The sequence below is a fragment of the Bufo gargarizans genome, chromosome 3 (assembly GCF_014858855.1).
Source record: "Bufo gargarizans isolate SCDJY-AF-19 chromosome 3, ASM1485885v1, whole genome shotgun sequence".
In the NCBI taxonomy this organism is placed as follows: Eukaryota; Metazoa; Chordata; class Amphibia; order Anura; family Bufonidae; genus Bufo; species Bufo gargarizans.
The window spans coordinates 263701528-263728891 of NC_058082.1; the positions used below are offsets into that span (position 1 = coordinate 263701528).

General features: G+C 42.7%; 1 protein-coding gene across 1 annotated transcript in view; it reads left to right on the forward strand.

Moving 5' to 3' along the window:
• Positions 1-27364, forward strand: part of LOC122931526 (dynein beta chain, flagellar outer arm-like) — a 466905-nt gene that overhangs the window by 183959 nt on the left and 255582 nt on the right. Inside the window, exons 54-60 of the mRNA XM_044285594.1 lie at positions 471-598; positions 4110-4280; positions 6466-6594; positions 7948-8108; positions 16031-16157; positions 19888-20093; positions 27031-27103. Of these exons, the coding sequence (XP_044141529.1) occupies positions 471-598; positions 4110-4280; positions 6466-6594; positions 7948-8108; positions 16031-16157; positions 19888-20093; positions 27031-27103 (995 nt within the window). The remainder of the gene's footprint in view (positions 1-470; positions 599-4109; positions 4281-6465; positions 6595-7947; positions 8109-16030; positions 16158-19887; positions 20094-27030; positions 27104-27364) is intronic.

Below are 27364 nucleotides of genomic sequence, written 5' to 3' on the forward strand. Positions count from 1 at the left end.
GAGTAACAAATAATGAGGTTTGTGTTGCTGTTAACCCTTGCTATGTTACAGGAAAAAATCGATTAATACGGAAAATCTTCAAAAAAAAGTGAAATATTAAAATTTCACCTCCATTTTGCTTTAATTCCTGTGGAACACCTTAAGGGTTAACAAAGTTTGTAAAATCAGTTTTAAATAATTTATGGGTAGTATCTATTATGTAAGCCCCTCAAAGTCACTCACAGAGATGAATTGGTCCTTAAAAAAAATGTCAGTTTTGGACATTTTCTTAAAAATATGAAAAATTGCCTGTAAAATTCTAAGCCTTCTAACATTCTACAACAATAAAATGACATTTTATGCTACATAAAGTAGACATGTGATAAATGTTAATTAATAACTATTTTATGACATATTGTCTTTCTTAAAAGCAGCGGAATTCAAATTTAGAAAATTACAAATATTTTCATATTTTTTCTGTTATATTCTAGAGCCCAGCTTGCAGTTTCTCCGAGATCACAACATTTTTCATAAACTTGAAAATGGAAGCAGCGGGACACAAAGAGATGTTTTCCTTTGTGAAGCAAATGTACTAAAGACATTCTGTAGGGTCTCTGAGGTAATTCATCATTTGTTTGACTTATGTAAATAGAGCTTAACCCCTTCCTCCTGTGTGCATTTTAGGGCTTAGCGACCAAGCAATTAGTTTCAGTTTTTGATCGTCGCCTTCTAAGAGCTATAACCTTATTTTTTTTTGGGAGGGCTTGTTCTTTGCAAGTCGTAGTTTTTATTGGTGCCATTTTGGAATACATATAAATTACATAGTAACATAGTTTGTAAGGTTTAAAAAAGACATTTGTCCATCCAGTTCAGCCTGTTATCCTGCAAGTTGATCCAGAGGAAGCAAAAAAAAATAATGTGAGGCAGAAGCCAATTTTCCCCACTTTAGGGGAAAAAATTCCTTCCGTCTCCAATCAGGCAATCAGAATAACATCCTTCTCTAGTAACTATAACCTGTAACATTATTACACTCCAGAAATACGTCCGGGCCCCTCTTGAACTCTTTTAGTGACCTCACCATCACCACCTCCTCAGGTAGAGAGTTCCATAGTCTCACTGCTCTTACCGTAAAGAATCCTTTTCTATGTTTGTGTACAAACCTTCTTTCCTAAAGAGGATGTCCACTGGTCACAGTCAAATAGATGATGGGAGATATCTCTGTACTGACCCCTGATGTATTTATACATAGTTATTAGATCTCCCCTTAGTTATCTTTTTTCTAAACGAAATAACCCTAATTTTGATAATCTTTCAGGGTACTGTAGTTGCCCCATTCCAGTTATTACTTTAGTTGCCCTTCTCTGAACTCTATCCAGCTCTGCTATGTCTGCCTTGTTCACAGAAGCCCAGAATTGTACACAGTTATCCATGTGTGGTCTGACTAGTGATTTGTGGCAGGACTATGTTCTCATCCTGTGCATCTATGCCCCTTTTGATGCAACCCATCATTTTATTGGCCTTGGCAGCAGCTGCCTGACACTGGTGTCTACAGTTAAGTTTGCTGTCCACTAAAAGTCCTTTTCCATGTCAGTGTTACCCAGTGTTTTACCATTTAGTATGTATGGGTGACTTGAATTTTTTCCTTCCCATGTGCATAACCTTACATTTGTCAGTGTTAAACCTCATCTGCCACTTATCTGCCCAAGCCTCCAATCTATCCAGATCCCTCTGTAGCAGTATAGTGTCCTCTTCCATGTTAATTACTTTACACAGTTTAGTATCGTCTGCAAAAAATCATATTTTACTGTGCAAGCCTTCTACAAGATCATGAATTAATATATTAAATATATTTTGGCCCAATGCTTACCCCTGTGGTACCCCAACTAGTGACAGTGACCCAATCTGAGTGTGTACCATTAATAACCACCCACTGTTTTCTATCACTGAGCCAGTTACTTACCCATTGAAGTTCTGGTAAGCGATGCAGGCTCCCGACAGCTTTCCAAGGACAGTGCCATACATCGTATAGTGGCAGTGCTTGGTATTGCATCTCAGCCCTTTTGGCTTGAATGGGGCTGAGCTGCAACTAGGCAGTGTGACCAATGTACAGTGATGTCACTGGCCTAGGAAGAGGTTGTGGCGCTCAAGGCCTCCTTTAACAGCTGATCGGCGGGTGTCCTGGATGTCGCACCCCGATAGATCTGATACTGATGACCTATCCTGAGATTAAGTCATTAATATCTTTTCTTGGATAACTCCTTCTCCCCAGCTGCTAAAGCAGGCATTGTGAATAGAGATGGAGCTGCGATTAAAAGAACAACTAAGCTTGCTGTGATGTTATCGTAAATCCCATAGAAGTGTCAGCATTACGGAAATGATCAGCAAGCTTAGTTATTTCCATATTCCCAACCACCTTGCACTTGCAGCAGCCACTCCAGCATGTGTGTTGGTAGTTGATAGACACCTGTTCTCGAGATATGTGAAAGTACTAGAGTTGGATATGCCATAAATGCCTGTGGATGTACCATAACTGCAGAATACCTGTTTAAGTCTGCAAGGAACATATTGTTAGTGTTCTCATATCTATGAAGCAATCCATGTCATTTGCACTTCACTTTCATTTCAAGATGTGATGTACAGTATTGTTGAGAGTCACCATTCAAATAGTGTTGTACTTATGAATGCAAACCATATACTGAAAAAAAGACACATTTTTTTTGCATCAATTTACTCTACACAAGGTGGTCTAAGAGATATCTAGAGGCAGTACCATTAATATACAGTGAATTTTTATTCCATATTAGCATGCTCTCTTCGTTCTTCCCTGTGCAGATGGTTCATTTAGCTGCCAATTAATGTGTGAAAATTATTCAACAAATGACATAAGATTTCCTTCTACTACATCTTATTAGGCCAAAAGCAACATTTTATACTCAGGCAGTCTCTATATTACTACCATCTTTCAGTCTAAAAGCTTTATTTCTTTTGGATAAAGTACAATAATCAATAATTTTAATGGTTTTAAGTAAGTAGAAGGAAATGTATTTATAATACAATCTAGATAATGTCGGAAAATGTCCTAAATATTTCACATAATAAGGTAAAGTATGCTGTATTAACATTGTATTTATTATTAATGCAGTATGACCACTCTCAGGCATTTATGATGCTCTAGGGGAGCAATCAAGATCTCATAATCTTAAGTCTGTTCAGAGAGGGGTGTTCTTGTAAATGTAATGATGATGAAATCTCATAGGGTTTCCAAATAATTTCAGTTACATCATCGGTACTTAAAGCCTAATACACGAATTCCTAATTCCACTAAAGGCCAGTCAGATAATGAGAGAGACATCTTTAATATAAAATACAAGTCTAGTTGATCTGACCTATTATTACTTATATCTGTGTAGAGTTTATTGTAATTTTTTCTAATAGTTCAAGCATGTGTCCTCCAAACGTATTGCAGGACTAGGAATCATCTTCTATTACTGTGTCCGTCTTCTTGTGTGGAATCTCATTGTCCTCTCCCAGGACCTTCATTTATTTTCTTCAATGGATAAATTTAAGTTTGTTAGAATACTAGATTCAATATGGTCAACAAGAAAGGAAGTGATATAATTTTTGGGGTCACACACAGGAAACTGTAATATTCTGTTTTACATACAGTTTATAGTAAATCCACATAAAGTACAGTAACTTTCCCCACACTGTTCCATTATTAATTGTACTGGTCCTAATCTACAGTCTGTATTATAATCCAGAACTGCATTCACAATTCAGAAGGCTTCAAAGCTGAACTCTTCTACTGTTCCTTGGTTGCCCAAGTACTCTGGAGATTCACTTTCTGGGAAGTGTAGCCTTTACACTTGTACTTTAATGTGGTGCCTGCAGTATGTAAGGGATTGCCTCTGATAAAAAAATAAATATATTTCTTCAGTTTTAATAGAAAATGTGGTGCCCAGGTGCCATTTTAAAGTGTAGAAAGTAGGACTGCAGATTCTTTGCAGAATAGTATTTTAAACGTCTTTATGTATTTGGTATGTTATACATTGTCATTGTTCAGTTTTTCAGATTTGAAGCTAAACATAATATAATGTCCTTTATGCTTTTATCCATGCCTTGTATTATAGGCTTTGGCACAACAAGTTCCTGATATGCTGGTTGAAGATATCAAGAAGTATTTCATATTCTCCTGCATATGGTCTTTTGGAGGATGGTTGGACTCGAATGAAAGAACTTTATTTAGCAACTGGTGGAGAAGGACATTCAGGAGCCATGCAACATTTCCTGCAGAAGGCGAAGTAAAGCGAAAGCTAGATATTGTATTATATATACTAAAAGGATACATTTAATTTTTATTTTCTCTGTTGAAGGCTGCTTCAGACGTTTAGATCCATCGCCACTTCTAAATGTAAGACAGCTTCCTTGCTGTCTTACATTTAGACTATTTTCTATGCCTAAACCAGGTGTAGAAAAATGTAAATGAGACAGGCCTGCCGGCCCATCCCCTTCCCTGCTCACGCTGCGCCCATATTTTTCGTTCTTGAGCGAGGAAATGTCACAGATCGCAGCACAAAATACCTAAACATTTTTGAAATTTTTTAAAAAAGCTAAAACTTTAATTTCACTTGGACCTAAGTATTCAGACCCTTTGAATTTTTAAGATATTTCTACTCCTTGATTGGAGTTTACCTGTGGTAAATTCAGTTGATTGGATATAATTTGAAAAGACATACTCATGTCTCGATAAGGTCTCTCAGCTGACAATGCATATGAGAACAAAAACCAGGCCATGAGGAGGAAAGAACTGCCTGTTGTGCTCAGAGACAGGATTCTGTGGAGGCACAGATCTGGAGAAGGGTACAAAAAAGTTTCTGCTACACTGACAAGAGCACAGTGGCTTCCATAATTCCTAAATGAAAGAAGTTTGGAACATCCAGCAAACTTCCTTGAGTTGGCTTCCCCACCAAACTAAGCAATCTAGGGGAATAAGGACCGAGAGGGGTGACCAAGAACCCAATGGTCCCTTGGTTGAACCGCAAAGATCCTGGGCCAGATTTATCATTACTCTGACAGCTCACTCCACTCCATATGGCTAAAGTCAGTTTTAGCTAAGTCAAATTTATGATCGGCCCTTTAAGACTGTAATAAATGTGGTTTGACGATAGCAGTTTATCCTTCAGTAAGCAGCTTAACAAAAGTCGCACGTCTTTACGAAGAAGTCGCATGTTCTATTAAAAAGTCTCATAAGATAAGCATGGTCCTCACTGGACCTCATTGGAACTTTTTTGCGACTTTTTAAATAGTCGCAATAGTAAATCTGTCTAGAGATTCATTTACATAAGAAAACACGCCCACTTTCAGAAAACTGGCGAGCATAGTGCAGAGCAGAAAAAAGTCGCAAATTTTTGCGCAGTTTTAGCGATTACGCAAAAATTTGCGACTTTTTCACTCCATTATTCTGACTTGAGCTAATGCTAAATCTGGCCCCCTGTGTGCAGCTTGAAGAAACTTCCAGAAGCACCTTTCAGTCAAAAACAAGATTCTCTTGTCTGATGAAACCTAACATTTAACTTTTTGTCCTCAATTATGTTTGGAAGAAACCAGGCACTGCTCATCACCTACCCAATACATCTCTGTAGTGAGGCATAGTGGTGCCAGTATCATGCTGTGGGGAAAAAAAATGTAAGCAGCTGGAACAGGTAAACTGGTCCGAGTTGATGGAAAGCTAAATGGAGCAAAATACAGAGATATTCTTAATAAAAAGTGATCAAGAATGCTCTGGACCTCAGACTAGGTCAAAGTTTCACCTTCCAACAAGACAATGACCCTTCGCACATAGCCAAGACAACACAGGAGTGGTTTAGGGACAACTCTGTGAATGTGCGTGAGTGGCCCAGCCAGAGCCCTGACTTGAACCCAATTGAACATCTCTGGAAAGACCTGAAAATGGCTGTCCATCGACGGTCTCCATTCAACCTGACAGAGCTTGAGAGGATCAGCAGAGAACAAAGTCAGCGGTTTCCCAAATTCAGGTGTGCAATCCTTGTGGCATCCTACCCAAGAAGACTAGAGGATGCAATCGCTGCCAAAGGTTCTTTAACTCAATACTGAATAAAGGGTCTGAATACTTATACCAATGTAATATTAAAATTTTTCCTTTTCAATAAATTCACTTTGTCTTTATGGGGTATGGAGTTCAGAATGATTGGGAGAAACTTGAATTTTGTTTAAAATTTGTGTGTGAGTGTGCATTAAAGAACGAATGCATTGTAAGAGTTAATGAGCCATCTTCCTTAGCAGACAAGCATCATCTTTAGAAGAGACAATACAACTTGGCACTGCTTTTCTTCTGGCAAGGCCTGATCATGTTGAAATGATGTGCCTGCGAATAAGTGTCAGGACCTGTCATCACTACTCAGGAGCATAAATATTTAATCCCAATCAAACGTTTGTTGCTGACAATCCGTATTCCTTTTGCTGCAGGTCTGGGACTATCATATTGACACTGAGACGAGACATTTTGTCAGATGGCATGACATACTGTCCTCTTACGCCGTTAGTCATGGGCAAAGTGTGGCCTCTGAGGCGTTCGTTCACACAGTACACAGTGAGGTAACAATTGGTGCAGCACTTATTTTTTATACTATGATTTAAATAAAAATACTAAGAACTGTTGGCTGAAACAAAGGTTTGAAAAGAGTGCATAATGCATAAATGTATGGTGTATAAACTATGAGTATATATATATATATATATATATATATAATTATATATCTATCAGTGGGGAGATGGAGCATTGTAGTGCAAAGGAAAAGCTACAGGCTACAGTAATTATTCAAAGGAAAGGATGACAGATAGAGCCTAATTGAATACTGTGGACCAAAAAAAAAAAAAAGTTTTTTGAATATAAATATGGTGTTTCCTAGGCACCATTTCTATGGAACAGGTTGCGCAGCCAGTACATATTGATGACCAACTGGCCTCCAATGAATTCAGGGCAAGCAGATTCCACATGCAGTATGTTTGGGACCTACTCTGCATGCTACCCTCCCTGGTGCTAGCAAGCCTCCAATGAATACAGGAAGAGCAGGTTCCAGCTCTATACTACACTTAAAGGGGTTTTCCCATGACTAATGTAAAAAATGAAAATCAGACATCATATAGTACATGGCACACTCTTTCTAACAAAGTTAGATCCAGCCCTGTACCTCACATGGATGCAGAGGTCTCCTCATTCATTGTTCTGCTAGATTTATATCAAGCTGAAAGCTGAAGAGGAGTGTCTTTTCTCCTGCAGGTAAGGGGCGTGTCTCAGCTCTCCCTATCACGGCTCAGGAGCTAGTTGAAGGATGAAACTGAGCATGTGCGGCCATCCCAGTATGCAGGTCAAAGAATTAAGAAAAAAACAAGCATCAGTTGGCGCTATACAGATACCTTTTTTTGAATAACTCAGTGGCTATGCTAAATTTTTAATTACATGCAATTACAAAAGTATTCAGATCCAGGTGCTGGTTTGAAAACTGTAGAATATTAGAGTATCTTTTGTGGGACAACCCCTTTAATTAATATCAGCTTGTGGAAAAGATGGTTTAGTCAGGAGTGCATGACTAGACTGGAGACATCCACACCTCCAAGTGCATATTGCAAAGACAAATACGCTCCTGTGAGACATCAGGAAGCCTCTGTATATGTTTGAATGAAATAGGAGTCATACTGAGGTACTGTACAAGGAAGGGCTCATTATGCAGACCCTATTATGGCTGTATACTAAACACAGAGGTAATCCAGCTGTATGGTCATGATGCAGGTTTACTTTATCTTTGAGTATTTCAGCTGACATTTAAACATTTTTCTTTGCAAATACTTGACTGTTTTCATATAATATCAGTTTAAGAGTGACAAAAGACAATAATTATAAAACTAGATTTTAAAATGTAAATGAAGACAAATTACTTTTCATTGCAGCAACTCCTGTACCTTTCAAGCTTGTTGATTACATCTGGTTGCCCTGTTCTATTTGCTGGAGATGGAGGATGTGGCAAATCCGCTATCAGTCAGGAGCTACTGAATGGTCTATGCTTGGGTGATGTTGCAGAGATGTCTGAGCTAAGACTTCCCATCAACAGGTAAAATAGTAAATTTACAAATGAAAATAAGAATTTTCATATGTTTCTGAAAAAACTCACATCTGGCTGCAGGAGAACACTAAGGGGTACACAGAATTATACATTATATTCCCTATTTTTATTTTTTAGACATTAATCTATATTTAAGAAACACTGTAGTCCAAAAATAAAATGTCTAACAGATTGTATTATGCACAGCTGATGTTTTAATGCATAGGAATAATGGCAACGCTCACATTGTTCTTGATGATATGCACATCGGGTATAAAACAACTAATAAGCAGAACATCATGTAATATGCTGAGCCTTCTTCTGTGTCTGGTCTGAGGTAGACCTCTGTTAAGAAGTAAGGATGTGCAGCATCATCATTGGATCATGTCCTGAATTGTCTCAGTAGTAAATACATTCAGCCTTCACTTGAAGTATTTGGTCTAAGTCAAATGCACGTGGATCCTGTAATCTGACCAAAACCAAAGACGGCATTCTGTAAGCAAGCATAGGTTAAGCAGTAGAACATCTCCATGTTCAAGACATACTGGGGAGAAAGTATCTGGCTTTAAAAAGTCAAAAAATTGGGCTTTGAGTCTTTTTGGGCTTATTTGCTCCAGTCACTCCAGTTAAGCTGGTTTAAAAATTATTGTTTGATGGCAGCAGATGCCATGGTCTAATCATGGTCTGCTGCTAGCAAATAATTATTTTGTATGGGGACAAGCGATGGCGTTAGTGATTGCTCCTCCCCATACAGTGGAGGAGAAAGCTGCAGGTAGTAGCGGCGGTTTCCTCCACTGATGAGCAGGCAATCGCAGGGAAGGAACGCTTCCTTTCCGACAATCGCCTGCAAAATCTTTAATTGTAACACAGACCTTAAAGGGGTTCTCCGGCCTAAACCTTTTTTTTGGTCATAACTTCTAACCTGTGGAGTAAAGATTATTGGTGACATACTTACCTTCCACAGTGTAGCCGTTCCTGAGATCTGTCTACTGGTCACGTGGTCCCTCCAGATGGATTTTCTGTTCTTCCGGGCAAAATCCGTCTCCTTGTCTTCCGGTCTTCTCTTCCTGCCTTGAGCAGGAGACGGAGCGTCATGAATGACGTCACCGCCTCCTGCAAAAGAAAGCTCTGCCCGACCGTCCTCACTCACCAAGCAAGCACACTATGCTGAATGCTAGTGCGCATGCGCGGGATTGCCGTCTGTATCGTACAGGCTTCTATGTGAAGCCTGTACTAAACTCCTGCACAGCGCGATGTAAGCGCTGTGCAGGAGTGACAGCATAGCGATCAGCCACAGAGGCTGATCGCTATGCTGTGCATGTCCCAGGGGACACTTTTGATGGCAATCAGGGGGTACTGGATGGCAATCAGGGGGGACTGGATGGCAATCAGGGGGCACTGGTTGGCAATCAGGGGGGACTGGTTGGCAATCAGGGGGGACTGGATGGCAAACAGGGGGCACTGGATGGCAAAAAGGGGGCACTGGATGGCAAACGGGGCACTGGATGGCACAATTAGGGCAATGGATGGCACAAGGGGGCAATGGATGGCACAAGGAGCACTGGATGGCCAACAGGGGGCACTGGATGACACAATGGGAGCAATTGTAACAAGAGGGCAATGGATGGCACAAAGGGGCACTGGATGGCACAAGGGGGCACTGGATGGCAAACGGGGCAATGGATGCCACAAGGGGCAATGGATGGCAATCAGGGGGCACTGGATGGCAAACAGGGGGCACTGGATGGCATACAGGGGCACTGGATGGCAAACAAGAGGGCACTGGATGGCACAAGGGGGCAATGGATGGCAGAATTGGGGTACTGTGGATGGCACTGTCTTGGATGCACTGTGGATGGCACTGTTATGGGCGCACTGTGGATGGCACTGTAATGGACGCACTGTGGATGGCACTGTAATGGACGCACTGTGGATGGCACTGTTATAGGGGCAGTGTGGATGGCACTGTTATGGAGCAGTGTGCATGGCACTGTTATGGGGGAAGTGTGGATGGCACTGTTATGGGAACACTGTGGATGGCACTGTTATAGGAATACTGTGGATGGCACTGTTATGGGGCAGTGTGGATGTCACTTATGGGAGCACTGTGGATGTCGCTGTTATGGGGGAACTGTGGACGTCACTGTTATGGGAACGCTGTGGATGTCACTGTTATATGAATACTGTGGATGTCATTGATATGGGGGCAGTTGGGATGTCACTTATGGGAGCACTTTGGACATCACTGTTATGGGGGCACCCCGGATGTGACTGTTATAGGGGCGCCGTGGATGTCATTGTTATGGGAACACTGTGCATGGCACTGTTATGGGGATATAAACCGCAAAAGATATGACGGCAGCATCTCCAATCCAATAAGCCTTTATTCAAACACGGTGCATGAGACAGTACACACGGTCCAGTTACAGCAATGTTTCGGCTACATTGTAGCCTTTAGCAAGCTTAATAAAGGCTACTATGTAGCCGAAACGTTGCTGCGTGTACTGTCTCATGCACCGTGTGTGAATAAAGCCTTATTGAATTGGAGATGCTGCCGTCATATCTTTTGTGGTTTATATCGTTATAACCCCCATGGATCAGGGGAATTGGACTGGCTAATGCATTCCTGATATTCCATATCTAAAGGTATTGTTGTGCTGCTCTACTTATACTATATTGGGCACTGTTATGGTGCAGTGTGGACATCACTGTTATGGATGCACTGTGGATGGCACTGTTATGGACGCACTGTGGATGGCACTGTTATGGACGCACTGTGGATGGCACTGTTATGGACGCACTGTGGATAGCACTGGTATGGGGGCAGTGTGGATGGCACTATTATGGGGGAACTGTGGATGTCACTGTTTTGGGGGCACTGTGGATGTCTCTGTTATGGGAACACTGTGGATGACACTGTTATGGGAATACTGTGGATGTCACTGGTATGGAAATACTGTGGATGTCACTGTGATGGGGGCAGTTTGGATGACACTTATGGGAGCACTGTGGACGTCACTGTTAAGAGTGGCACCGTGGTCGTCACTGTTATGGGGGCGCTGGGGATGTCACTGTTATGGCGGCACTGTGGATGTCATTGTTATGGGCTCTAAAGTGATAGGGCTTTTTCGTTTTTGCGGTCTGCAAGTTGCGGATCCACTAAATAAGGATAGTGTCCGTGTGCGATTCACATTTTATTTTGCAATCCCATTGAGTTGTATGGGTTTTAGATCTGCATTATGAGGACCAGAATAGGACATGTTCTATCTTTCGCAGAACTGACATACGGATGTGGAAAGCACATGGACGTCATCAGTGTGTTTTTTACGTCAGTATGTCAGTTCCAGTAAAGACAGAACATGTCCTATTCTGGTCCTCAAAATGAGGACCTCAAATCCATAGACTTCAATGGGACTGCAAAAAATGTGGATCGCAAAATTAATACGGTTGTGTGCATAAAGGTTTAGATACACAGCTCAGCAGGTTGTATGATACAAAATGGGATTAGATACACAGCTCAGCAGGCTGTATCATAGAAGATGGGATTACATACACACTTCAGCAGGCAGTCTCACACACAACAGGCTCTGTATCAGGCACACATACATGTTAGGATTAGATACGGATGTGTTTGGACGTGCTTGCCGATTCCGGCTGTTTATCACACTCTGGAGATGGCGAGAGAAGAGCCCGTGGACGGTCAGTGATGAGTTTAGATACACAGCTCAGCAGGCTGTATGACACAGGATAGGATTAGATACAGATCTGTTTGGATGTGCTTGCTGCTTCCAGCGGTTTATTACACTCTGGAGATTGTAAGGGAAGAGCCTGTGAACGGTCAGTGATGAGTTTAGATACACAGCTCAGCAGGCTGTATCACACAGGATAGGATTAGATACAGATGTGTTTGGGCGTGCTTGCTGCTTCCAGCGGTTTATTACACTCTGGAGATGGTGAGAAAAGAGCCTGTGGACGGTCAGTGATGAGTTTAGATACACAGCTCAGCAGGCTGTATGACACAGGATAGGATTAGATACAGATCTGTTTGGGCGTGCTTGCTGCTTCCAGCGGTTTATTACACTCTGGAGATGGTGAGAGAAGAGCCTGTGGACGGTCAGTGATGAGTTTAGATACACAGCTCAGCAGGCTGTATGACACAGGATAGGATTAGATACAGATCTGTTTGGATGTGCTTGCTGCTTCCAGCGGTTTATTACACTCTGGAGATGGTGAGAGAAGAGCCTGTGGACGGTCAGTGATGAGTTTAGATACACAGCTCAGCAGGCTGTATCACACAGGATAGGATTAGATACAGATGTGTTTGGGTGTGTTTGCTGCTTCCAGCGGTTTATTACACTCTGGAGATGGTGAGGGAAGAGCCTGTGGACGGTCAGTGATGAGTTTAGATACACAGCTCAGCAGGCTGTATCACACAGGATTAGATACAGAAGTGTTTGGGTGTGTTTGCTGCTTCCAGCTGTTTATTACACTCTGGAGATGGTAAGAGAAGAGCCTGTGGACGGTCAGTGATGGGATTTAGACACTGAGTGAGAAGTAGAATCATGTCTGTGTGCAGAAAGATGGAGACAGGAGTTATAGATGGAGGAGCTGCTGCAGGCAGAGCAGTGTGGGGGCGTGGCCAACCTGTGACTCATCACTGTGCAGTGCAGCCAGGCTTGTGTACTAATAAAGTTATGTATTCAGCAAAACAAGAAGGGGAGAAAGTAAACAGATCTGCCAGGATAATGTGATGTCTGCCAGGGGGAAAGGAAAGCTCAGACATGAAAAATTATATTGGGAGCATATGTAGGCATGGAGAGGGGTGTTAGGAGCACATAAAAAGAATTTTGATTTTGGGACTGGACAACCTCTTAGCACTACAGCACTATGTAATTGAATTATAATTGTCTCACTGTGTTCAAAAGCCGCACAGTTTTTACAGATGAGCCTACTAAGAGATCATAAAGGCATCAGGGATGTTTGCACAATCTCAGTATAATGTAAATGTTGTTCACAGCCCATTTTCTAAACATATTATCTGGAGACATGGAACAATGAAAGTGACATTATGATTGTTTTTCATTTTTTTTTTTTACATAGAATAAGAGTTGCAAATGTTAATTTTTTTTTTTTTTTAAGATTCTGGAAGAGAATGGCCCACATTTACTAATGTGGGTGTATTTAGATTTTGATGTAAATTGCAAAAAAAAAAATTAAAAAAAATGTTTTCCATTCACATAGCCGTATGAGGGCTCGTTTTTGTGGGACAAGTTGTACTTCAAAAGTGGGAGGCGGGATTTTTTTATTTTTCACACAGTGTGAAATTATAAAACTACACCACAGTTTTAACAGCATGGGCATAAGTGCCATCTTTAAATACATGACACCCGACAATATTTACATTGGATGGCCGGGAAGGGGTTAAGGGGGCGTCTGCTTTAGATACCCAATGTGGATCGCAAAATGAATACGGTCGTGTGCATAAAGGTTTAGATACACAGCTCAGCAGGTTGTATGATACAAAATGGGATTAGATACACAGCTCAGCAGGCTGTATCGCACACAACAGGCTCTGTATCAGGAACACATACATGTTAGGATTAGATACAGATGTGTTTGAACATGCTTGCCGATTCCAGCTGTTTATCACACTCTGGAGATGGTGAGGGAAGAGCCCATGGACGGTCAGTGATGAGTTTAGATACACAGCTCAGCAGGCTGTATCACACAGGATAGGATTAGATACAGATGTGTTTGCTGCTTCCAGCTGTTTATTACACTCTGGAGATTGTAAGGGAAGAGCCTGTGGACGGTCAGTGATGAGTTTAGATACACAGCTCAGCAGGCTGTATCACACAGGATAGGATTAGATACAGATGTGTTTGCTGCTTCCAGCTGTTTATTACACTCGGGAGATTGTAAGGGAAGAGCCTGTGGACGGTCAGTGATGAGTTTAGATACACAGCTCAGCAGGCTGTATCACACAGGATAGGATTAGATACAGATGTGTTTGGATGTGTTTGCTGCTTCCAGCTATTTATTACACTCTGGAGATGCTAAGGGAAGAGCCTGTGGACAGTCAGTGATGAGTTTAGATACACAGCTCAGCAGGCTGTATCACACAGGATAGAATTAGATACAGATGTGTTTGGGCGTGCTTGCTGCTTCCAGCTGTTTATCACACTCTGGAGATGGTAAGAGAAGAGCCCGTGGACGGTCAGTGATGAGTTTAGATACACAGCTCAGCAGGCTGTATCACACAGGATAGGATTAGATACAGATGTGTTTGGGTGTGTTTGCTGCTTCCAGCTGTTTATTACACTCTGGAGATGGTGAGAGAAGAGCCTGTGGACGGTCAGTGATGGGATTTAGACACTGAGTGAGAAGTAGATTCATGTCTGTGTGCAGAAAGATGGACACAGGAGTTGTAGGAGTAGCAGCTGCAGGCAGAGCAGTATGGGGGGTGTGTCCCGACATATATTTACATTGGATGGTCGGGAAGGGGTTAAGGGGGCGTCTGCTTTAGACACCCATTTAGAAAGATCCAATTTCAGAATGTGGGTGGTTTGTTTTGGGCTCCTATAGATCAGCCAAAACAGAGATTGATAACCATTTAATTTCACTAGCCAGTGGGTATTACTCTTTTTACACTGTGGAGGTGCTGCAGGGTAATTAGATAAATGGGCCACTCAGGATTCCAGTAGAAGGACACTCTGCAAACAGCATCAACAAAAGAGTGCCGAAAACATACAAACACGTTAAACATACTTTTGTAATAACGTGGCCAGTACCATAAGGGTTCACACGAGGGTCATGTTTTGGCTCCGGATGTGTCCCAGGTGCAAAGCGGCAAACCCGTGCGATTAGTTATGCAATTGCAGTCAGTTATGACTGCGATTTGCGTTCCGTTGTTCAGTTTTTATTGCGCGGGTGCAATGCGTTTAGTACGCGCTTGATAAAAAACTGAATGTGGTACCCGAACCCGAACTTCTTCACTGAAGTTCAGGTTTGGGTTTGGTGTTGTGTAGATGTAATTATTTTCCCTTATAACATGTTTATAAGGGAAAATAATAGCATTCTTTAATACAGAATGCTTAGTACAAGGTCAATTGAGGGTTAAAGCTCACCTCCTCCAATTGATCGCGTAGCTGCTGGTCTCCTGTTCTTTCTTTAGGACCTGTCAAAAGACCTGTGGTGATGTCACTAAGCTCATCACATGGTCCAATCACATGGTCCATCACCATGGTGATGGACCATGTGATTGGACCATGTGACGTGACGTCACCACAGGTCCTTTAGCCGGCAGCTCATGATTAAAGTAGTAAGAAGAGATCGGCAACTACGCGATCAAGAGGAGGAGGTGAGTTAATTTATTTTTATTTTTTAACCCTCAATTGAACTTCTACTAAGCATTCTGTATTAAAGAATGCTATTATTTTCCCTTATAACTATGTTATAAGGGAAAATAATACGGTGAATAGACTTTCATCTTAGCAGCCATGTGTGAAAATCACACCGCATCCGCACTTGCTTTCGGATGCTTGCGATTTTCACGCAGCCCCATTCACTTCTATGGGGCCTGCGTTGCGTGATAAACGCACAATATAGAGCATGCTGAGATTTTCACACAATACACAAGTGATGCGTGAAAATCACCGCTTATGTGCACAGCACCATAGAAGTGAATGGGTCCGGACTTATATATTTATCATTTAGTTTTTTTGTACCACTGAAACATTTAATATTTCCTTAGTGAGATCTTAGAAATAAAAAAAAAAGAAAATGTGTAGATTAAATTTCGCATGATCCCGAAAAGTCTGTAAATCATGCAAATGTACTTTCAGGAATGATAGACTGCTGATAATTGCTGGCTTATTAGACATTGTTGTAATTGCAGACATATCCTTGTACTTTGCATATTTATTTTCTAGTTCTACGGATCCTCGGAGACTATGGGGATGTTTAAAAGACCGATTAGAATGGCGACATGGCACATTGCATACACCAGCAGGAAACAAGAAATTGTTATGTTTGCTTGATGACCTCAACCTTGCTAAGGTGATTACTTTATTCTCAGGAGACTAGACTAGGCTGCCTATTATTGCAAATTAGTTTGGAAGACCTGTCTTGCTGTGGCAAATCAAAAGCACATTTTATAAATGTGGTGCTTGCAAGGTTAAACACTGTGCGCAGCATGTACAGTAGGTGACTTAAGGCTAAGTGCATTGGAATGCATTAATTGTAGGAGGTTCGAAAGCTTAGCTTGAATGTCACCCTGTACAGCTAATGTATTTATATCTTTTGGAATCAGGTACATACATTGATTCCAGTATAATGATAAAAGAATAATGTATTTGGGAATTAAATAATAAAGCCTCAACTATAATTTAAGAACACATAATTTTTAAAGAAGAGAAAGTTACATTTAAAGTCTTCTGGCATAGTATAAAATACAATGAGTGAACACCTTGTTGACTCTCTGGTCTCCTCCTTAAAGAGGACCTGTCACCGCTCCTGACATACCTGTTTTAATAGCTTCATGTGTTCCCCATGTAATAACAATTGTGGAACATCTATTCTTATGTCTCTACACTACGTGCAGAATTATTAGGCAAATGAGTATTTTGACCACATCATCCTCTTTATGCATGTTGTCTCACTCCAAGCTGTATAGGCTCAAAAGCCTACTACCAATTAAGCATATTAGGTGATGTGCATCTCTGTAATGAGAAGGGGTGTGGTCTAATGACATCAACACCCTATATCAGGTGTGCATAATTATGAGGCAACTTCCTTTCCTTTGGCAAAATGGGTCAAAAGAAGGACTTGACAGGCTCAGAAAAGTCAAAAATAGTGAGATATCTTGCAGAGGGATGCAGCACTCTTAAAATTGCAAAGCTTCTGAAGCGTGATCATCGAACAATCAAGCGTTTCATTCAAAATAGTCAACAGGGTCGCAAGAAGCGTGTGGAAAAACCAAGGCGCAAAATAACTGCCCATGAACTGAGAAAAGTCAAGCATGCAGCTGCCAAGATGCCACTTGCCACCAGTTTGGCCATATTTCAGAGCTGCAACATCACTGGAGTGCCCAAAAGCACAAGGTGTGCAATACTCAGAGACATGGCCAAGGTAAGAAAGGCTGAAAGACGACCACCACTGAACAAGACACACAAGCTGAAACGTCAAGACTGGGCCAAGAAATATCTCAAGACTGATTTTTCAAAGGTTTTATGGACTGATGAAATGAGAGTGAGTCTTGATGGGCCAGATGGCTGGATTGGTAAAGGGCAGAGAGCTCCAGTCCGACTCAGACGCCAGCAAGGTGGAGGTGGAGTACTGGTTTGGGCTGGTATCATCAAAGATGAGCTTGTGGGGCCTTTTTGGGTTGAGGATGGAGTCGAGCTCAACTCCCAGTCCTACTCCCAGTTTCTGGAAGACACCTTCTTCAAGCAGTGGTACAGGAAGAAGTCTGCAAGGTAAGAAAAACATGATTTTCATGCAGGACAATGCTCCATCACACGCGTCCAAGTACTCCACAACGTGGCTGGCAAGAAAGGGTATAAAAGAAGAAAATCTAATGACATGGCCTCCTTGTTCACCTGATCTGAACCCCATTGAGAACCTGTGGTCCATCATCAAATGTGAGATTTACAAGGAGGGAAAACAGTACACCTCTCTGAACAGTGTCTGGGAGGCTGTGGTTGCTGCTGCACGCAATGTTGATGGTGAACAGATCAAAACACTGACAGAATCCATGGATGGCAGGCTTTTGAGTGTCCTTGCAAAGAAAGGTGGCTATATTGGTCACTGATTTGTTTTTGTTTTGTTTTTGAATGTCAGAAATGTATATTTGTGAATGTTGAGATGTTATATTGGTTTCACTGGTAAAAAATAAATAATTGAAATGGGTATATATTTGTTTTTTGTTAAGTTGCCTAATAATTATGTACAGTAATAGTCACCTGCACACACAGATATCCCCCTAAAATAGCTAAAACTAAAAACAAACTAAAAGCTACTTCCAAAAATATTCAGCTTTGATATTAATGAGTTTTTTGGGTTAATTGAGAACATGGTTGTTGTTCAATAATAAAATTAATCCTCAAAAATACAACTTGCCTAATAATTCTGCACTCCCTGTATGTTGTGCCATTCCTTTATTATTTCTACTAGAAGTTATGAATGAATTGCTAGCAGTCTGCAGTAAGGGTACAGAGGGGAGGTAACCAGTTGGGGGAATGTACCTGAACAGTCTCACTCTATCCAATCAGTGCTGACATTTTCAGACTGTGCAGGGACACCCCCAACTGGTTACCATCCCTCTTTACCCTTACTGCAGACTGCTAGCAATTCATTCATAACTTAGGGTTTGTTCACACGACCGTGTGAAGCCCGTGCTGTGGACCGCAAATTGTGGTCCGCTAAGCACGGGCACCTGCCGTGTGGCAGCCGCATAGGGATCGCGGCCCCACTTGCATGGGTCCGCAATCCCTCCGTTTCCGCAAAAAGATAGAGCAAGCTCTATCATTTTGCGGTGCGGAAGCACAGAATGGAACCTCAGAAAGCACTCCGTAGTGCTTCTGTAGTGTTCTGTTCTGTTCCGCAACGTTCTGCGACTCCGGATTCAATGGGATGGAATGGCCATGGAACGGGACCCGTGTATTGCGGATCCGCAAATGCGGTCCGCAATACGGGCATGGGCTTCATAAGGTCGTGTGAACGAGCCCTTATAGTAGAAATAATAAAGGAATGGAAGAACATAGAGCCATAATAATAGATGTTCCAGAATTATTGTCACATGTGGCACATTTTGCAAAATTTCAGCGACTGAAAATAAATTCCATTCATTTAAATGGAGCTTGCAGAAGTGCATGTGTTTCTCACCAAAACAACACCGTTGAGATGAAAGGAACAGACTTTTAGCTGCAGAAACTTTCTGTAACACATGTGAAGGCCACTTTTACACCATCAGTATTTGGTCATTATTTTGTTAGCCGAAACCAATGCAAATCATATATCATTATACTTTTTTCTACCGTATTTTTTGCCCTATAAGATACAGCTGCCCAAAAGAAGCACCTTTTGGTTTAGAGGAAGAAAATAAAGAAAAAAATATTTCTCCTCAGACCTCAGATCAGACCCCCAATGTTAATAAGTCACCAATCAGATCTCAGATCAGGCTACCAGTGTTAATAAGACCCCAAATCAGACCTTAGCTCAGACCCCCAATGTTAATAAGACCCAAATCAGACTTCAGATCAGACCCCCAATGATTATAAGACCTTCAATCAGACCTCAGCTCAGACCCCCAGTGTTAATAAGACCCCAATCAAACCACCAGTGTTAATAAGACCCCAAATCAGACTTCAGATCAGACCCCCAATGTTTATAAGACCCCCAATCAGACATCAGCTCAGACCCCCATGTTAATAAGACCCCCATGTAAATCAGACATCAACTCAACTCACCTCTTCTGCTCTGGATGCTGACGCCTCTGCTCCTTAGATCCAGAGCTCTTCTTGCCACTGTGTGCTGTCACAATTTCCCAATAAAGTAATCTGCTGTACGTGCAGGGTTACAGTTGCACAGCCATGTTTGGTGCTTCCATGCATTTGTATATTAGCCAGTACTACAGCTTTCATCATGGAAGACAGATAACTAGAGGTCAGATTGTTCACAGAGTCTGGCAAATTACTAAGTAGAGACAATTCTGATTAGTAAAATACATGAAGAGCAGGTATGGGGCGAGATTGTAACAGAACTGCGTGTTTTTAATGTGTGTTCATAGGTCAATGAGGATGGTTATCAGCCAGCTTGTGAGTTTGTTCGGCAGCTTCTTGACCAAAAAAGAATATTTGATCCCACCACTTTGCAATGGAAAACCATAGAAGGCATAATATACCTGGCAACTTGGAACACAGCAAAAGTTGCCAGTTCACCAGAGCAAAGTCGTCTCCTCAGACATTTCTGTTCCTTTCACTGCAAATACCCAAGGTTTGGAATTTCTGTACTACTTTTGTGTTTTGTTACTTTGTAAAAAAATTTTTGCCATGTCAAACTAATTCAGTTCTCAATAGGACTAAATGAGACCTCCCAAAAGAAATTCATAATGTAGATGTGTGTTTCCTTGATACTTTTCTGATTTCAGTCTGTTATGTAGTGACCTAATGTCTACATATTGAGTTGGATCCACACAGGGGGAAATTAGGAAGCCCTGTATGCCAGTTTTCTGCCATAAAAAATGTTGGCCCAAAAATTTTGACTTTTTGCGTGTATGCACCACTTTTGCGACTTTTGAAAAGTGGGTAAAAATGGGTGTGGTTAACTAATAGGTGCAAAAAATGGAATAACTAAACTGTTATTTGTAAAGATGTGTCAAATTTATCAAACAGCAAAATAAATAAAAAACTTTTAACTTGTGTGCCACACACCCAAATTTCCCAGTCACATCTGCCAGAAAGTTGGCAAGCATAAGTTAAGCTGGATTTACATGGACCGATCAGTTAGATTATCGGGAATGAACATTCCTGCGAATGCTATTCCCGACAATCTGCCCGTGTTAAGGTACAATTTTATTGGGTGAAACTCTTGTTAGTGCTTGCAAGTAAATATCACTTCTGAGCAGCAGATCGTGCTGTCTACACACCAACCATCACTTGTTCTCATACTGCGAAGATGATCGCTGCATGTAAATGCAGCGCTTCACCCCCACTGAATGAGCAGCCAGTTGTTCACCTCTGCACGTATGAAGTCACCTTTAATTACAGCTCCTTTGTACTGCTGGAGGTCTAGATAAGGAAAAATAGCAACAATATAAATGTAAATAATTTTCTAAATGCATCTACCTTAGTTTCTTGGATAAAGGACTGTGTTTGATCACTTTCTGGAGACTGAAAAAATATGTGATGTTCGTCTGGCAATTAATATCCATTGATTTTAGCAACCATAAAGCCCACACATCCAGCTGCACTTTCTATACAGACAATACAGGGAGGAAGTGTGCATTACTAAGCAATTCTCCAATTTGTATCCACAATTAAAAAGTAAACAAATAATGAGTAACTGATATTTAATTAAGTAAATATAGAAAGTTTGTAATATATCTTATCAGAAAAAAAGGTGCTTCTCCATTTTCAGTCAGAATAGGCTGCTTGCTCATCGAAAGATTAGATTTTGTAGAAGTGTATGAAGAGCAGGCTGGGGGGGAGTAGAAGAGTGGGGCTGCTGCAGACAGTCAGAGACAGAGAGACAGACAGGGAGACTACTGCTGATTTGTAAGTGATTTATTTTCGTTATGAACTGTTGGATTTGCATCTAAATTGCTTGGTTCTGCTGTGTAATGCCCTTCATTACTGCTGCAGCTTTTAAAGGTGTGCTACAGAGAGTTAAAGCTGTATTAGACAGCCAGATCAGACAGGCGATTGTCGGGAGAGAAGCGTTCCTTCCCGGGAATCACATGCTCGTTAGCAGAGGAAACTATTACATGCAGCAATCACCTCCACAGCATGGGGAGGAGCGATCGTTATGCCATTGCTTATCCCCATGCTGTCTAGTTGTTTGCCGGCAGCAGATCTTGATTAGACAGCACAATCTTCTGCCAGCAAACAATGATTTTTAAGCATGCATAAAAATCTGGATTGCCCAATGAATGAGCGTTTGCTCAGAGGCAGTATTAGGCTACTTTCACACTTGCGCTTGATCGGATCCGTTCTGAACTGATCCGATCATATTAATGCAGACGGAGGCTCCGTTCAGTACGGATCCGTCTGCATTAATAACTTTAAAAAAATTCGCAAGTGCGCAAGTAGCCTGCGCGGATCCGTTCAGACTTTCAATGTAAAGTCAATGGGGGACGGATCCGCTTGAAGATTGAGCCTTATGGTGACATCTTCAAGCGGATCCGTTCCCATTGACTTACATTGTAAGTCTGAACGGATCCGCACGCCTCCGCACGGCCAGGCGGACACCCGAACGCTGCAAGCAGCGTTCAGCTGTTCGCCTGTCCGTGCGGAGGCGAGCAGAGCGGAGGCTGAACGCCGCCAGACTGATGCAGTCTGAGCGGATCCGCATCCATTCAGACTGCATCAGGGCTGGACGGAGGCGTTCGGGTCCGCTCGTGAGCTCCTTCAAACGGAGCTCACGAGCGGACCAACGAACGCTAGTGTGAAAGCAGCCTTAGACTGTCAGATCACCACTCATGAGCATTCCCGCGAATGCTCATTAATGAACTGGCAGACAATTGGCCAGTCTGATATAGGCTTTAGGAAGCAGGATCCCCTATCTCTCCATGTCTTGTGCTTGTGCAGATACAATACCTGCTAGCCCAAAAAATAATAATAATTAGAATTGTAGTCAGACTGCAGAGAGAAAACCAGTAAAGAAATACCAGATAAAAGTTATATAATGTTTAAAAATAATGTTACTCCTCATGTACACCCACATGACAACTTATTCAGAGAAATTTCCTGCCACAACTTATTCATTTTTAAATTTTCACATAAAAAATTTATCAGCACTACTCACTTTTAATTCCCATATTTTTCTCTCTATAAGATGCTCCTGTCCAGTCCCCTCAGTTTAGACCTCAGATCAGACCAAAAAATAAAAATGAACTCAGCTCTCCTGCTCCTGACTGCTATGCGACTCCAGAGATCACACAGAGTCAGGGCCGGTGCAAGGATTTTTGCCAACACAAGCGAAGCTACATTTTAGCGCCCCCCCCCCCCCTTTCCCGCGCCCCATCCATGATCACATCATTAACCCCCGCCCAGACGGCCCTGGCCCCATCCTGATCACATCATTACCCCCTATTGACAATAGGGGGTAATGATGTGATCATGGATGGGGCCGGGGCCAGGGCCGACCGGGCGGGAGGGGTGGGAATGATGTGCCATGGGGGGGAGAAATGTGACACACAATAGGCTATTGTGTCACATTTCTCCCCCCCCATGGCACTTAATCCCCCCCCTGACGGACGGCTCTGGCCCCATCCATGATCACATCATTACCCCCTATTGTGTCACATTTTACCCCCCCATGGAACATCATTCCCCCCCCCCCGGCCGACCCTTCCTGGCGGCCTGGCCCCATTCCCATGTCACATACAGTGGCATACTCAGAGTACAGACATTTACATTGTCCCCCCTGCCCTCCCTCCATCATGTCACGGTCACACAAACTAGCGCCAGAGCAGAGGCGCTCAGGCTTAGCATGGCATCAATGATGTGTTTAAAAAAATTAATTACAAAACAACAATAATTAATATTAGGGGGGGGGGCGGGGTGTGTGACCCCCCCAATATTAATGATTGTTTTGTAATAAATTTTTTTAAACACATCATTGATGCCATGCTAAGCCTGAGCGCCTCTGCTCTGGCGCTAGTCAGTGTGTGCGCTAGCCTAGCGCTTTTTGCTCATGGGCGCTCATCTCATCATTTTGAATTAATTTTAAACTGGTGTGACTCTTTATAAAATAGCATTAAAAATTCAATTCAGACCTACGCCTACCCTAACAAGTCCTGACCTGTCCTGTCCTGACCACGTCTCCTGCTGCTGCTGGCTGCCAGAGGGCCAGAGGGCCAGTGTGCGTCTGAATCATCTGCTCTCATCTTACTGGCGGGCGCGGCTGCCTGTGTCTGACTCAGACACAATCAGTTAGCTCGAGCCTCGCCTATGGTACCTGCGCTACCCGCCGCCGCCGTGCCGCTCTCACACCAGTCACGCCCCCTCTGCAGGTGACTGTGTTGTGTACTGTTGCCCTGACTACGATGAGCGCCGCCGGCCGACGCACGCAGGCTGGGGACGGGTGGTAATGTTGCCCTGACTATGACGAGCGCCGCGGCTGCCGGCCGGCACACGCAGGCTGGGGGCGGGCAGGTTCACTGACGGTGGCGGCGCTGCAGCACAAGCAAGTGCAAAAAAAAAACAAAAAAAAAAAACGGCATTCATTCATTCTTCCGTTCTTCCGCCCTGCGCAGGGCGCGCCCTAAGGCAGCCGCTTGGTCTGCCTTATGGTAGCGCCGGCCCTGCACAGAGTGAGGTCACAAAGCGTGCTTGCGTCCACACGCTGTGTGCAGGTCACAGCACAGAGTGCAGCACCGGCAGGAGAAGACCAGGGAGCAGTGACTACTGCAAGCACTAGGAGCACTCTACTCACCGCTCCCAAATCCTACTTAATACTACTTAATTATTAGTACATTAATAAGTAGTATTTGCCATATAAGAAAGATACACTGCCATCCCCCTTCACACACACACACGCACATACACATACTTTTGGGGTACAAATGTGCATCTTACAGGGTGAAAAAGTACCAGTAATTAGTTTTCAGTTTTGAAATGGAAGTTTATAGAAATGTCTAATGTAATTCATACTCATGTACTGTCACGTCCATGGTTATGGTCGTGACTCCTTGGGAGCTGCATGCAGTTGCCCGTGGTCTGGGTGTTGTGTCAACCGCAGCTGGGGGCACTTAGTTGTTTGCCTCAAGTGCGATTGCCGCGGACAACAGGTATGCGTGCGGTTGCCTCTGGCTTTGTGTGTGTGTTTGTGTGCACTTTCCTTGTCTGGTGTGCACGAGGTTTATGTAGGTGTGCACTGTGACAATTCTCTTCACTTGTGGCTGTCCATGGCAACGTTTTGATCCTGTGCTCCTGGCCAAGTGGTGACTAACATTTTCTGGCATCGCACGGCTGAGGGTTTTCCCCATCCTCAGCCGTGACAGTATGACCCCAGTGGCTCCTTATCTTGCGTTGACCTTCGAAAGAGGGTGCAGCATGCATCACCATATCTTGTGGGGTGCATGCGCGTCCTCCGGAGGGAGAGCGTTTTGGGGATCACCGTTAACAGCACGGTTGGTGGCTTATTCCCCGCCACCTTACCTTCCGTGTCCGTGTTGGTGATCTCTCGTCCCTCTCCATGTTCCTATCTCTGGGCGTCTGCTGGCAGCATTCCGTTAGTGTTCCGGCTGCGTGCTGGTTAGAAGTGTCTGCTGGCAGCGACTGGAGTGGGGACGTGAGTGGAGAATGAACGCAGTGTCAGTGCGGTCTCCCCGGGCTGTTTCTTTGCTGGTCTCCGGTTCCTGTGTGTTGCTCTGGAGCCTGGCATTCGGCTCCTAGTTCCTGTGTGTTGCTCCAGGGGCCGGCAGCAGTCCTGGGGAGACGCGCATGTTATGACGCTGATTCCCCTTCTCCTATCCTCTTGATGGGTCCCTCACTAGTTTACTCCCTTTTTTTTGTGGGGGGGCTTTAAGGGGTGGGAGTGTCACGCCCATGGTTATGGTCGTGACTCCTTGGGAGCCGCATGCAGTTGCCCGCGGTCTGGGTGTTGTGTCAACCGCAGCTGGGGGCACTTAGTTGTTTGTCTCAAGTACGATTGTGTGTTTGTGTGCACTTTCCTTGTCTGGTGTGCATGAGGTTTATGTAGGTGTGCACTGTGACAATTCCCTTCACTTGTGGCTGCCCGTGGCAACGTTTTGATCCTGTGCTCCTGGCCATCTTCTGGCATTGCACGGCTGAGGGTTTTCCCCATCCTCAGCCGTGACATGTACGTTATTATTTCTAGAGGTAAGTGAATGGAAGAATTTTCTATTACATAGTTGTATTTTCTCATGTATTGGAGATTCTCATCAATCGAGACAGAATTTTTTTTCAGGCCTCCATTGTCAAATAATTTGGAAATATGGTGCTTTAGTAGAAAACTAACTGCCAGCAAAACACCTACAAAGCAAGTTTTCACAGATTTGGCTGTTTCCAATTGAATACTCTATAGACCTATACAGTATACGCTCTTCATCAATGACAGCCTCACTGATTCCATGACTAAGGACAATTTATCGTATATACAGGTGAAACTTGAAAAAATTTATTTCAGTAATGCAACTTAAAATTATAATTTTGTGAAAAGGTTCAATATTCTAGGCTCAAAGTGTCACACTCTAGTCAGCTAATTAATCCATACCCCTGAGCAAAGGGGACCTGAGATTGTGACTTTGGGGTTTCATAAGCTGTAAGCCATAATTATCCAAATTATACGAAAAAAAAAGGGCTTGAAATATCTCGCTTTGCATGTAATGAGTCTATCTTATATGTTAGTTTCACCTTTTAAGTTGCATAACTGAAATAAATGAACTTTGCACGATATTCTAATTTTTCACGTTTCACCTGTTATCATAAAGCTGAGTGTTCAACATATTAATACTTGTGTTGTTAAATGTAGTGTTGAGCGAATCCAAGTTAACACAGGGGACTTTGATCTGAATTTCAGGAAACATTCGATTCGTCACGAAGGCGAGTTTCCATGAGCTTTGTGGTAACTAATCCTTTTTTGCCTGAAATGGCGGTAAAAACCCACCAATAAACCTTACCTCATCTATTTGATTGCAGAGAGGCTGTTGGGGCCATCTTCATTGAAGAAAACGCACCAAATCTTGTGCGTGCTGACACGTAACCTCACCACGTGATCACGCTGGCCAGACACGATGATATCTTCAGTGATGAAATCATTGCATCCATCCAGTGTGGTGACGTCATCTCATCAGTTCACGCAAGATTTGGCACATTTTCTTCAGTCAAGATGGCTGTGATGGCCTCTCCGTGATCAAGTGGATAAGGTGAGAATGTACTTTTTTTTTTATCCCTGATTAACCCCTGAAAGGCCTCAATGTGACTCTCAGATACTGTGATCAGCGTTGAACATGGCATCTGAGGGGGATCAATGACAGGGTAGCGCAATCGCCATTCCCGGTCATTGCGCCCGCTACAAACAATGGAATGTGATTGGTGACAAAGTACTTTGTAACAAATCAAATTTCTGGTCTAAGTTTGGTGAAGCGGTCGAATCGAATTTTTTAAAACTAGTTAAAGGCCTCAAAAATATAACTAGAATGTGAAGAGAAAGGTGGATTGATTTGTCTAATTTCTCATTCTTGCAGTCAAAGTGAACAGCTTGGGATATTCAGCAGCCTACTGAATGGTCACTTTGTGCCAGGAGTAACAGAACACAAGGTACCTGTCTTCTCTCCTTCATTACTGGAATGTTAAGGAACATGAACAGCGTCGCAGCAGCTCAGCTAATTGTGTGCTCATTGTAAGCTTGTAGCCTACCACTTATTAGTTAATGGCCTGTCATAATGAAATAATTGCGGTGCTTCACAAGTGGCTGTAAAATTTAGTGACACATTTAGGATTTACCACAATCCAAGCACTCTTTAAAAGTAACAATTTAATATCTATACATCAAGGAGAGACAATTATAGAGAAATCTCT